The following is a 13,664-nucleotide window of genomic DNA, read 5'->3' on the forward strand; positions in this document are numbered from 1 at the left end:
TTTGTTGCTGGGTCTAACTTCTGCTTGGAGGGTTTCTGAGAGTTCCAGGCCCTTACAGCCATTCCTCCTTTTCTGGTTTTCACAGGGACAGGGATGTTCTTTCTTACTAATCCTTCTTTTATGCCCAGGGTATTAAATGAGTTGTCCTTGAATCACTCGGTACAAGTCCCTTCATTTTTCCCTTCTCCACATTCTTCAAGTGAGAGGGGTCCTTTATACCTTGGATTTGTACAGACAGCTCAGATACTATTTGAATAAAACTAAGGCCATTCATAAGTCTGATTGGCTTTTTGTTTCCTTTCATCCCAGGACACTGAGTTTGGCTGTATCCAAGCAAATAATCTCCACCTGGTTATCCAAGACCATTTCTTTTTGTTATTATTTTCACAGCAAATCTCTGTCTAGTAATGTTAGGGCTCATTCCATTAGGACCTGTTGCCTCTTCTGATGCCTTCTTCAAGGGGTTAGATACCAATTCCATCCTTGAAACTGCTACTTGGTCTTCAGTGCATACTTTACTAAGCATTATAAGTTGGATATGGTTTCTAGGGTTAAAGCAAGTTTTGCTGAAATCATTTTATGTGGCTTTGTTGAGGGTTCTTCTCAGCCTTCCATCTCCCATTATGTTTCTTCAGCTTTTTTACTCTCCCTTCTGTTTTGGACACTGCAACAGTGACAGAGAAGGACATAGTACAGTTGTGTAAAGTCTTACCATAACAGTAGTTGTCCTTCTCTTCACTGTTGCAGTATTCACTCCCTGCCTCCAACCCCTCTTGTTCGCTCTGGTTTTTGTGTTAAATTCCCTTCTTGCTGAGGGTTTACCTTTTTTTTCTTCTGCATTTTGCCTTCTGGATGTGCATGAACTCCTTTGCCCTATGAAGACTGTTCTCTTTTGGGGCAATTCATTTCTTGGTAGTTGAATCTGTACATCACATTTAAGCCCTACATTCTGTACGGTGAGCATAAATGTGATGTATGGTGTATACAGGATCATTAGGCTTTTGTATACTGGCCGAGCATTGGGCTACCCTGGGCGGGAGATCCTTTAAGTTTTGGATACTGCAACAGTGAAGAGGACATCTACTGTTATGGAAAGATTTTACACAGCTGTACTTTATGTTCAGTAAAAGTGGAGTATCCAAAAGCAGCAGCCACGGCTTCAGGTGTAGACAAATGTTATCCCCAATAGGACAGCTTTTTTGGCTTGTAATAGGATTGTGCCCTGTACTGCCAAGAATCTAAGAACCTGAATTAACGTCCTTCTTGGCCGTCATGGGGCAGTAAGACTGAATTTTGGTCTTTGCTCTTTGCTTTTTCTAATCAAGTGCAGAATCAGAAGAAAAAGCTGAAAGGTGTACTGGAATCTTTTCTACTGATAGAGAAAGAATGCATCTGCCATCAACTCCCCTTTGAGACGAATAGTGGGAGGACTGCATTTTCTGAAGTGGCAAAACAGAGTGACCTCTGAGATGGCACATTTCTGGAAGACATTGTGCCAAACAGGATTCTTTTATTCTTACCTTCTGGACAGGATGGAAGCTGTGACTTAGTCCAACAGAAGACTTACTTCTCCAAAATATGGGCAGTTGTCACTGATGCCCTAATCTACTGTCTACTGCCATACCCACATCACCTATTTGCAAAGTGGTACAACTATGTGACAGTCTTGTCAGTTACTGTATTACAACCTTGCTTGGGTGTATAATGCGATTAAAATGGGCTCTGATTTTAATTTCCCTTCCAGAGATTTTAGTGTAAGGGACATTGTCCTTAGTTCTTGGTGACTTATATGAAATCCTTTCCCTGGGTGTTTTACTTTACCTGAACAAAGAAGTAAAGAGTTTCCCCAACTAACTAGTGAAACAACTGTCATCAGGAACTGTAGTGTGTGTAACTGCAGTAATCGGATATTCATACTGAAAATGGAGGGAATCATTTACCACTCTACAGCCTGAGACAGGAAGTCAACACCAATAGCAGGTCCATGAGGGCCCTTTGGCTTTGCAGCCAATGATCTTCATTGCCTCACTGTCCAGTACAATAACCTCATCCTCAGATGTGCCAACGGATCTCTAAAGTTTGTAGCTACCGTGAGGTGTAAAATCCACAAGACAGTCAGAGTCTGCACTCAGTCTTGCAACTTCACACAGGTTGCTAAGACTACCAATAACGTTCTGGGCCCTACCTGCAGGCAAAAATGACAAACTCAAAAAAGGTAATCCGTGCTGGAACCAGAAAGACCTTCTCCCAGTTTTCAAAGACTTCGAAGGACCTGCAATCAGGGAAGGACTCTAGCTCATGTGCAAATCACTAACTGTTGTGTGTCAAAAGCCATCCGCATTACATCAAAGCAACAGCATGACCTTAGTAGACACCCATCAATGGTTGCCATCTTTATGGTCATAAGTTTGGCTAAACGTCTTCTCCACAGAGTGACTCTGAGTGGTTCTAAGTGTGAGAATTAAACTACAGGCCCTGCAGGAAGTGTTTCACATCATGTGCCTCTGTTTGAAAATACAAACAAAGCCACTGTGTGTTCTTGGCTAATGATCTGATGGTCACGCTATCATTTAGCGTGTGTTAAAATTACTGCATCTGAATGTAGAATTTTACAGATGACTGTACAGATAATTATCTCAATTATGCAAATTGGAAAAAAAACAGAACTAGATAACTAGGGCATGCATCTACTTATGTAGCCATTTTGCACAAAGTACATGCACAAAGATGTCCCTGAAAGCAGATATTCTAAGATTTGTGCTGAATGGTGACTAACACAGAATATGAAATCAGCCAAGTTGCCATCAAGGAGGGTGCCTAATATTAGATTTTTTGATTTCTTACTCACTGTAGTGGTTTTTTTGCCCCTTTGGTGAGAGTGTGCTATAATAAAAGCTAGGACATGCGATTGTGACTGCTGACTTTGGTTGCTATAGGGCTTTTCTACAGACACTAACAGCAGCCATGGAATGGATTTGAGGCCTTTATCTTCATTCTCCACTTTAAAGAAACACAGTTTGTTGACTTCTTTTCCTTGGTAATGGATAATCTGTCAACCCTAGTTAATCAACATCACACAACTGTTTACTGTTCATAAAGACAGCATTATATTTTTACTTCTGAAATCTTCCAGTGTTTTTAAACCTATTACTTTCCTGCATAGGCAGTAAAAACACATACTACTACATGAAAAATTATATCTTAATATGGATCATGAGACCTTCTAACCCAAAAACTTATATTTTTGTGACAGCTTCTTCAGCTCTCAGATGTGTGCTGCAGTGCCATGCAGGCAAAGTAATCTCCCAAGCTCCAGTCTAGTGTCTGGTATTTTATGCTATTCTTGCATGCAGTGACACCCATTTTATGGACTCAGCCCATTTGCTCATTTCAGTCTTTGTGCATGTACATCATATAAAGACTTCCTATATTACATTTCTTCAGCAAGGTTATATACTACAACTAACAAAGTCCAAAAGGGCAAACAGAAGTGACTAAAAGGACACGTTTATTAAAATAGTAACTGAGCACTTTTGTTCAAAAAGTTGTGGAACTTCATTAGATTGATGAAGTTCCACAACTTTTTGAACAAAAGTGATCAATTACTATTTTAATTAATGTGTCTTTTCAGTCACTTGTGTTTGCCCTTTTGGACTTTTTTGGTGTACACATTTTGAAGGTTATCTATTATTCTCTAGTTTACAGGACACTGTTTACTTCTGCCAGATCTCATTCATCTGTGGCATTAAGTCACTTTATGGCACATTTTCTCCTGCCAGTTAACAATAATAAAGTTTATACTCTATTTATGTGCAAGTTACTGGTTTTCCTATGCTTCTACAACCACAGCATAAAGGTCTGCTCTGTCATCAAGCAAATACAGATATTTCTCTGAATGTAAGGTCATATGCAAAACCAGGCATCAAGAGAAGAGGTATACTGGCCAGGATTCAGAAGAACATAGCATCTTTCAAAATAAGTCTTGTGACTTCAAAGTCGAATATCTATCAATACATTACCACAGCTGGAAAAAATCTAACATGCCCTTCAAGTCAGCTGCACCTCCTGCTTTAAGCATCAATAAGATCTTGGTGTTATTATATGTCCAGTCATGATCAGGGTCCCTGATAAGTGAAGTTAGTAAGGCCCTATTGTCCTACCCAGGTTTTATGCTCAGCTTCTGAGGAGTTGCTGGGAGTTCCACACATACATCTTGAGATTTGAACATTTTGTTCCTTTTCTTATTGAGCTCACCTGTGAAATCTGTTGGTATGGAGGCTTTGTGAGTGTTCAGTGTTGGCCATCTTCCGGAAGGGTCCTTAAAAAGTACAGTTGTGTACACTAATCATAAATGTAGATGTTCAAGTGTATTCACTGTTGCAGTAATCACGTGTGGGTTATCCCTGCTGAGAAGCCCTTGGCTGGCCCTAATACCAGAGTAAAGGATTTACTTCCTGCGTGGGCTGTCGGTCACCTGAGACTGGCGTCAGGTCATCAAGGCTATAAAAGGAGGCAGCCAACGCCATTACATCAGTTTTTCTTGACCCCAACATATAGGAGCCCTGCCAAGAAAGCCTGAAGAAGGCCAACCTGGGGTAGCCCATTAACTATGATGGAAATAAAGAGGGGGAAGGTGGGAGGGAAACAGGACTGCAACAGTGAATACACTTGAACATCTACATTTATAGTAAGTGTACATGACTGTACTATGTTGTTCGTGTTTCACTGTTGCAGTCATCACTTGTGGGAAGATTCCCAAAGCTGAGAAGTAGGGTGGAAGGAAGGAAGGGAAGAAGCCGGAGTCTAGGCTTGCACTGCTTTAAGTGGAAGCCAGCATGCCCTGCAGGACTGCTGAAGCAAAGCCTGCCCGGGATTTGGAGAAAATAGCCAGCTGGTAGTGTTTGGTGAAGGTGTGAACTGATGTCCACGTGATAGCTTCTAAAATATCCTTGGCAGGAACCCCTCTAAGAAAGGCAGTGGAAGTTGATGATGCCCTAGTAGAATGGGTTCTGACTGATTGGGAGACATCTTTCCATGAAAGGAGTAGCAGAAATGGATGCAGTGTGATATCCATTTAGAAATGGTCTGCTTGGATATGGGTTTTCCCTCTGCCCCCAGAGCGAAGCTGACCAGCAGCTGGTTAGTCTTTCTGAAAGACTGGTCCTATCCAGATAGAATCTAAGTGGTCTGTGCACATAATCCTTTCCCCTTATTTTGTGGGTTTGGAAAAAAGGTAGGGAGATGGATAGGGGGTCACAACAGAGACCACCTTAGGCATAAAGGAGGGGCTGGTTCTAAGAGACACCCTGTCTGCATGGAGAATAATGAAGGGTTCAATGGCTATGAGGGCCTGCAGCTCAAAAACCCTCCTGGCTGAGGGTATGGCCAGCAGGAAAGCAGTCTTCCAAGAGAGATGCTTCAGTTCTGCTGAGGCAGCTGGTTCAAAAGGAGGTAAAGTCAGTTTTTCCAGGACAAAGTTCAGGTCCCATGCTGGAGCGGGTGGCCTTCTAGGTGGTCTGACGTGTGTCACCCCTCTAAGGACTTGTGTCAACAAAGGATGTGAGAGCATAGGTTGCTCTGCTGGGGAATGAGCAGAGACAGCTGAGGTATGAATTTTGATACAGGAGTATGACAATCCCTTCTACATGAGCTCTGCCAGGTAGTCCAGAACCAAAGAGAGAGTGGCATGAGTGCTGCTTTCACCCTTATTGTGGCACCAGCCAGTAAATCTTTTCCATTTTGCGGAATAGGTTTTCTGGGTGCTGGACCTCCTGGCCTCCTTAATGATATACAGAACCTGCTTGCTCTAAGGTGCCCTGATATCTGCCTCTGGGGTATAAGCCATGTGAATAGGCTGAGAGTTTGAAGATTTGGATGCAATACTGACCCTTTTTCTTGGGTTAGCAGCTTTACTGTGAGAGGCAGGCTGATGGGTAGCTCCTTTGTCAGGCTGAGTAGTAAGGGGTACCAGTGCTGCCTGGGCCAGTTTGGGGCAATAAGGACAGCCCTTGGCCCTTCCTCCCTGATCTTTAGAAGTACCCTGGGAATCAGTGGAAAGGGAGGGAATGTGTACACAAACAGGCTGCCTCAGTGAAAGTAGAGAGTGTCCACCTTCCAAGCTTGTGGGTGGAACTCCCTGGAGCAGGACCTGGTCAGCTGTACATTTTCTATTGTTGCAAAGAGGTCTACCTCCGGCATCCCCAGAGGTGTATGATGTTGAGGAAGGTTTCTCTGTGTAGCTGCCAGTCATGGGGGTCCAGGGCACTTCTGCTGAGCTGGTCTGCCAGGGTGTTGTGTTCCTCTGGAATGTACTGGGCTATCAGATGCAGTCCCATCATCGAGGCTGTCTGCCAGATTAGCATAGCTAGGCGACAAAGGGGGTAGGAGTGTGTGCCCCCCTTGTTTGTTGATGTACCACATGACCATGGTGTTGTCTGTTTTGATCAAGAGTACTCCTGGTCTGAGGTGGACTTTGAAAGATATATTACTGCCCTGTGCACCACCAGCATTTCCTTCAGGTTGATATGGAGAGTTACATCTCCCTGATCCCAAATGCCTTGAGTGCACATATCTCCTAAATGAACCCCCCGGGCTGTGTCTGAGGCATCGATGATAATGGTCTGGCCTTGGGGAAGGGTGATAAAGGGTAGACTCCTGTTTAGGGTACACACTTCTGCCCACCATAAAAGTTCCTTCTTCAAGCAGGGAATCAGAGGTAGCTGGTGCCCCAGTGACTGTGAGTGTTGGCACCACAGGTTTCTGAGGTACCACTGTAGTTTTCTCATGTGCAGCCTGGCCAAAGGCACTAACAGGATGCAGGATGCCATGTACCAGAGTGCTTGCAAGAACTTCCTTGCTGTGAGGTGGGTCCTGCAGGCTACCTGACAAAAGCAGAGGAGGAGAAATTTCTGCTTCTCTGGAGAGAGGAAGCCTCTTTGGGAAAGTGTTTCCAGGAGAGCTCCTAAGAAAGTTAGCCATCTTGTGGGCTGGAACTGGGATTTTTCCCTGTTGATGGTACATCCCAGAGAGGTTAGGAGGGTTTGGACAAAGGTAAGATCGTGCAGGAGTTTCTTCTTGGTGTCCGCCTGGATGAAGTTTAACAATCCACCTACAAAATGAGGCACTTCTTCATATTCTGTCCCATCTCCATCAATCCTAACTCATAAGCTTAACAACAGTCCAAGAACTTTCTCCATGACCTATATTAGAAACAGCATCCCCTTTTTCATTAGATCCCAGCCATCTCCTTCATTCTGATCTTCTGCTCTATAAGACCTACCTGAATTTCAAATCCCAATGCAAATTCAGCACAGGCACCACAGTTCACACCCACTTTACTTGACTCCCACACTGTCAGATACCTGCACATCATGGTATTATGTGTATGTTAATCTAACGCCATATTAGAAACACAACACAACCTCTCTACTAGCATCTTTCTTGTTTGTATTTTATTTTGAATTATGATAATATAACAATATATGGCAGAGGATTAGCATACTTCAATAATAAAAGCTAACCTGTAGCTGAGTATTAGCTCAATTCTTTAATCACTGAATGCATTCACCACCTCCAGCAAGAACTAGCTTCACCATTGAGCACCCTATTCAACCACTGCCTAAGTACAGACTTCATTCCAGCAGAGTGGAAAACTACCACTGTCATCCCCTAGCACAAAGGTGGTGCCACTACTAACTCTTTAAACTATCACCCCATTAGCTTGACAAGTCTGCTCTGTAAAGCCATGGAGCATATTATTGTGGATCTCATAAACAAGGACATAAGCAATCGCCAAGCACTTGACCCCACCCAGTTAGGATTCATCAAGGGCAGATCTTGCCTGTTGAACCTGGTTGACTTCTTTGAGACTGTCACCAAGACCCTGGATGAGGGAAAATCAGTACATACAGCTTACCTTGACTTGGCCAAGGCCTTTGACACAATACCCCACTCGGGCATCATCGAAAACCTAACACAACTTGGTGTAAATCCCTATCTCATCAGGTAGGTGGACAAATGGTGCACCAATAGGACCCACAAGGTCAAAATAGGTGTCTCCACTTCTGACAGCAGACCTGTCACTAGTGGTCTTCCCCAGGGATCTCTCCTGGTACCCCTACTGTTTGGCATCTATTTCTCAAAGGTCCAGGCAAAGAAAAATGGCCAGTGGCTGACCAAGTTTGCAGTTGATTGTAAGTTGGTTGCTGTCATTGACTCCCCAAATAATGTTAACATACTGCAAGAGGATCTCACAGCAACAAATGACAGGTGCCAAAAGTCATGGCCTTAAGCTAAATGCAAAAGAAATGTATTATCACACCATTCAGCAAAAACACGGTCCCTACTGATTACCACATCAACGGCAACCCCTAAGCAACCTGTGGTGAGAGACCAGGGTACTCAGTTTGACAACAATCTCACATTCGACCATCATGTAGTGGCAGTGGTCAGAAAAGCCTTTAGTTTGGTTCATCTCATAAGTAAAGGGAATGCATTCAGAAAAAAGGAGGTTATTACCTCTCTGTACTCCTCCCTCATTATGCCAATAATTGAATATAATGCCTCATTTGGTATGTACCTCTTCAAACACCTGCAACAACTGGAAAGGCAACAGAAATACCTCTCAAAGAGAATCCATGGCCTTCAACACCTGTCCTATGTGGACAGGCTCAAATCACCATCACTCTACTTTGTATCATACAGACTGCTTAGAGGTGATCTGTGTCTCGCCTACAAGTCAATATCGGATCCTGCCGTACTACAGATGTTCCATATCCATAAGTCTAACTCCTTGCGCATAACCTGCTCAAAAGGCCTAAATCTAATATGCAATATCAACAAAACCTGCTGGAGAGACAGGTATGTCTCCCAGAGGCTGCCCTGTTTCTGGAACAGACTTCCCATACATGTCAAACAAAGCACCTCACTGACCCTCTTCAAGCCCAAACTTGATGAGTGGATGGGAAAACACAAATTTGTCCCAGGGGTTCCAGCTGTGTCCCTCGTTGACAGCGGCAACAGATGCCAACTGAGGTTTCTTTCTTGGGGATAAACTCTTGCCTAGGCTTGTAAGGGCCCCTGGGCCATTAGCCTAGTAACCTTGTATAATCCTATGATAACACTTTGCCTTTATCACAGCTGAAAGAGGTTCAAATTTGGGCCATACCACTTACCTGACTAAAAAATTTAATAAAATGACACCTGGTCAGACTTCAAACATCTTGCCAAAATAAATCAAGTACTTGGATTTTATAAGCTCAGTCTTAATGTGGAACTAATATTAAAAATCAATATGCCTCAAAAAGGGATACGCAATTAATTTAGCCAAACTAATAAACAGAAAGCAGATTTTTTGGTAAAATAAATGCTCTGTACAAATTATAACATCTTGCTAATAAGAATTCCTGTTATTACCTTATATTCATCCATCCAGACATGAGCAAGACGCAGTGAGTTATGTGCCATGGTATCCTGTCCACCAGGAGACCCATAAGGACGCCTTTTCCTAAAGATGTGCCCCACTCTTGAGCAAGGAATGATTAACAGCCTCCCGCCACACATCCAGATCTGAAAAAGAACAACAATTAACCAATGCAAAATAGCATTCAATAATATAAAATAAACCGTGAATTCATTTTCTAACATTCTGTAATGGTACTGACAGTTACTATTATGCAATATAAGACCATTTTAGAATATATGCATTTTGCTTTAAAAGCAATTACAGTAGGTTTACCAGAACTTCTTCAACATGGTTACAGAAGGTCAGTGTGCTACGATTCTAGCAATCTAATTACAAAAGTAGCATTAAAAACACAAGGCTGAAAATGTATGGAATACCTGGGTTTAACAGTACAAAAAGGCTTGTGATTAGGTTGACTCCAACTCCAAGCCTATAAAAATGAAAAACTGAGAAGCAGTAAAGGAGGCTTCAGAAGGTCAATGGCTACTTTTTCACTAGACAAGAAGATCAATGGCCTATCTAACTCAACTTTTATCAATTTATGCTTTTATGACAATCAGATCAGTCAGGTAGAGAAATATAGAAAGCCCCTCAGTGTCCAAAACTGCTTAAGCACCAAGGTACAAGTGAAAAAAAGGGTAAGTTTAAAAAAGTGGAAGCATACCTCCGGAAGCAGAAACTTGAGCAAATGCCCATGTGACAGATTAAAAGGGATGTAAGAGTTTCAAATTTAGAATGGGTATTAAATTGCCATCTTTTTAGGACAGGAAAACATGGAATAGAACGGCAAGTTTCCAGTGATGAGGCACTAAAAAAACACCTTTTTCTAAGCAAGCAATAATACCCAACAGGATGCGTGTTACTGTGGAAATAACACCCGCCTTGGAGAATGGGCTGCCTGTAAAATTGTTGGGTTTTACTTGTTTATTTTTTTTAATTACTATATTATTTTGTTTTATATATTTTCTATGTAAAATAGTTCCTCTACCTAAGGTTTCAAATTAGCTGTAGTATATGTTAATGGTGTTGGAGGAAGCATTTTACATCTAAAATATAACACTTCAAAAATATCCAGGTATTTACTTTACTTTTTGGTCACTTACTCCTAAAATGTTTGGTTTGTTGCCAGTCATTGGAGACAGAAGTTAGTAAATAATGACACACATCTGAGTTTCAGACTTTTACTTCCTTCAGAAAATTCATGCTAACACAAATCCCTTTATTTAAGTAAGTTTATAATTTTATAAGGGCAATAATTAAAATCTGTTCCTATCTTGAGCCTTTGTTCCCACTTTATTTTAGGCTTTACCCACATTTCTTCAGTAGAAAGGTCTAGCTATGCAAACTTCTTTACTGCTGCCAGTGGTTGATTTCACTCACTTTCACCCTCACTTCCGCTTAAATGCATGCTAACGCAAAACACTTAAAATATGTTCCTATTTTTGAGCCTTTATCCCCAGTTTGTTTTAGGCTTATTCAGATACCTTGATCAAAGACACACACCTCTCAACTGTACAGATTTTTGCAGAACGTCCAGATTTTTGCCTTATATCTTTGGTGTGTTCCTCAGAAAAATATGCTTTTTGATAAATCACTGGGATGATCTAAAGATTAAAGTCGCTAAATAATGACATGCATTTCAGTTTCAGACTTCATATCCTTCAGAAAATGCATGCTAACACAAATCCTGTTATTTTAGCAACTTTTTAAGTTTATAAGAGCAATATTTAAAATGTGTCCTTATTTTGTTCATTTATTCACCCCATGTCAGGCTTTGCCCAGATTTCTTGTGTTAAAATGCTGAGAGGTATGTTTAAGAGGTCGAGAGGTATACAAACTTCTTAACTCCTGCTGTCGTGGGATTGCTCGATTGCTCTCACTCTTCTCTCTCTTACACACACACACACACACACACACACACACACACACACACACACACACATACACACATACACATACAGTCGCTTCTGCTTTCATGCACGCATTCAATCACATACACACACACTATTTTTATTCTCTTTCTTTCTTATTTTACACTTGCTAAACAGCAAAAGCACTGCTTAGCAAACACAAAATAATGGCGGCAATTAGTTTTTTCAGTCTGAGCTCCATGCCAGCTTAATATGCTGCTGTGAAGAGGCGGACTCATTTTTCAGCGGGCATTACCTGTAGATTAACACCTTGCTGGAGAACACTCGTTCTCCAATCAGGGTGCAACCTACAGGTCACCCATTCTCTAAAAGAAGATACTACATCTCCATTTTGAGGTGCTCCAAGCATGTTTCTAGAACAAGGTCCTTAAGAGGAAATAGACCACTATGCAATGAAGGATACAAGTGTCTACGGCAAATTATTTTTGTTTGTTCAAAACAGGGAAGGAGTTGTCCTCCAAGTATTTAAGCACATAGAAGGAATATGATCCAGGTTCAAACTGAAAACAGTGGTAATTACCACAGATAAGCTGTTTTAGTTTGATACTCTTGACTTCTATCACTCAGCTTTCCTCCTCCGTGCAATCCTGTTACAACTCCAGTTGTTCTGATGTATCCTGTACTTTTAAGTAAACTATTTTATACTGTGAATCTGGCTAGTGAGGACCCTACAAACCATTCCACTGGCAACAACATACATGAGCTGATTTGGCTTACTGCCATATGGCAAATGAACACTGCTGCTTTGGGGGTCTGACTAACACCTACTATACCCAAACAAGGTTCACAATGTACTGCTGTAATGCAAAGCTAAAACCAATGGGTGTGCAACTTTTCACTCACCTCACTTTAAGCACAATGCCTTCTAGTACTACTTCACCAAAAGTAATGGTATCTTGACCAAACTACTGTATTCACACAAAATTTCCAGAAGTGCTAATACTACCTTTTCAGTGTCACTACCCCTTGCTGCTTTAGCATTAAAACAAGGCTATCAACTACACCAACCAGGAACATCCAGGACACAAATTGAAAATTCTTAAAACAAGCCAACTACCTATTAACTTAATGTAGCCACGGCTGAACAGTCTCTCTTCAAAAGGCAGAATGCTAAGCGCTAACAGATGTTATGATTCACCAGTTTTGTGCAATTACCCATTAACAGCCACAAGGTTTTAAAATTGAGCATTAAATACTTTACTTAAAGAAATTAGGCAACGCACTTTGAAAATTAAAAATACAAACAGGCTATTGTACAGGGAAAAATACAAATGGCATTGGTAAAACACTAAGTGCCAACTAAGTGGTCTTACAAATATATTACTAACTGAAGATAGCATCTACCACTGATTTTAAGACCATTTAGCAGTTGCAAAAGGCACATAGGCATTTTTTAACAATAACTCACAGTTTCTGGACAAAAGGCTGTCTCACTTCTCATCTATAGTCCAGAAAAAGTATTATTCACTTCTCCCAATTCATAAAGTCCATGGAACACTACCCAAAAAGCAAAGGCTAAATGAAAGGCACTGCTGCACTGAAAATTTACAGAAGAGTTGGGTTCTGTAACGGGATAACCCTGGGAAAATTTAGTCAGCACTCTCGTGTCAGGCAACCCCCTCCCCACACACACAAGATGTCAGACTTTTAAGACAAAGCACTCTAGTTTATGGGTCTTCATGCATTTATACAATGTTGTCATGATGACAATGATGACATCTGGTTGAGTCGCTAGGAAAGGTAGATAACTACATCTTATCTGATCACTTCCAGGTAAGACACCAATTGCTGTTCATCACTATTGTGGCTTTTACAATGCTGGCAATATGCTAGCTGGGGATGAGAAAGGGAGGAGAAAGACTATGGCAAGGGTACCAGAAAATGAATAATGGCAAACAGAAATAACAGCTATTCAAATGTTAACTACATCAGTCACAGAGGGCCCTGCGCAACACGTAGAACACACTGGTACATCCTTGTGACCTCTTTTTTGTTGATGTTATTAAACCTTGAGTTCCAATGCACAGTATCAGTGAACTGGGTTGTGTGCTTCTGAGATCCACAGCTCTTAACATCCTTTCAACCAAATGATTACACCTGCAAGAAAATAAATTAACCTACAAGGCTATAAAATAGAAAAAACATCCAGGCAAGGTAAATAGATGAGGAAACAACACACACACACACAGCTTGGTTTTCAGATAAGTTTACTGATTGCATTTTACTTAAATGGGCAAAAGATGGAAGCCTTGGGTGCAGTTTCTTAAAAA

The 13,664-nt window shown here is 41.4% G+C and overlaps 1 protein-coding gene across 3 annotated transcripts in view; it reads right to left on the reverse strand.

The window, feature by feature from the left end:
• GALNT11 (polypeptide N-acetylgalactosaminyltransferase 11) overlaps positions 1–13,664 on the reverse strand; it is a 1,380,327-nt gene that overhangs the window by 276,710 nt on the left and 1,089,953 nt on the right. For all 3 annotated transcript variants that reach the window (XM_044066892.1, XM_044066893.1, XM_044066894.1), the window contains exon 8: positions 9,415–9,567. In XM_044066892.1, coding sequence (XP_043922827.1) covers positions 9,415–9,567 — 153 coding nt within the window. The remainder of the gene's footprint in view (positions 1–9,414; positions 9,568–13,664) is intronic.

Source organism: Protopterus annectens, chromosome 3.part1 (genome assembly GCF_019279795.1).
Source record: "Protopterus annectens isolate FY-2018-M chromosome 3.part1, PAN1.0, whole genome shotgun sequence".
Lineage (NCBI taxonomy): Eukaryota > Metazoa > Chordata > Ceratodontiformes > Protopteridae > Protopterus > Protopterus annectens.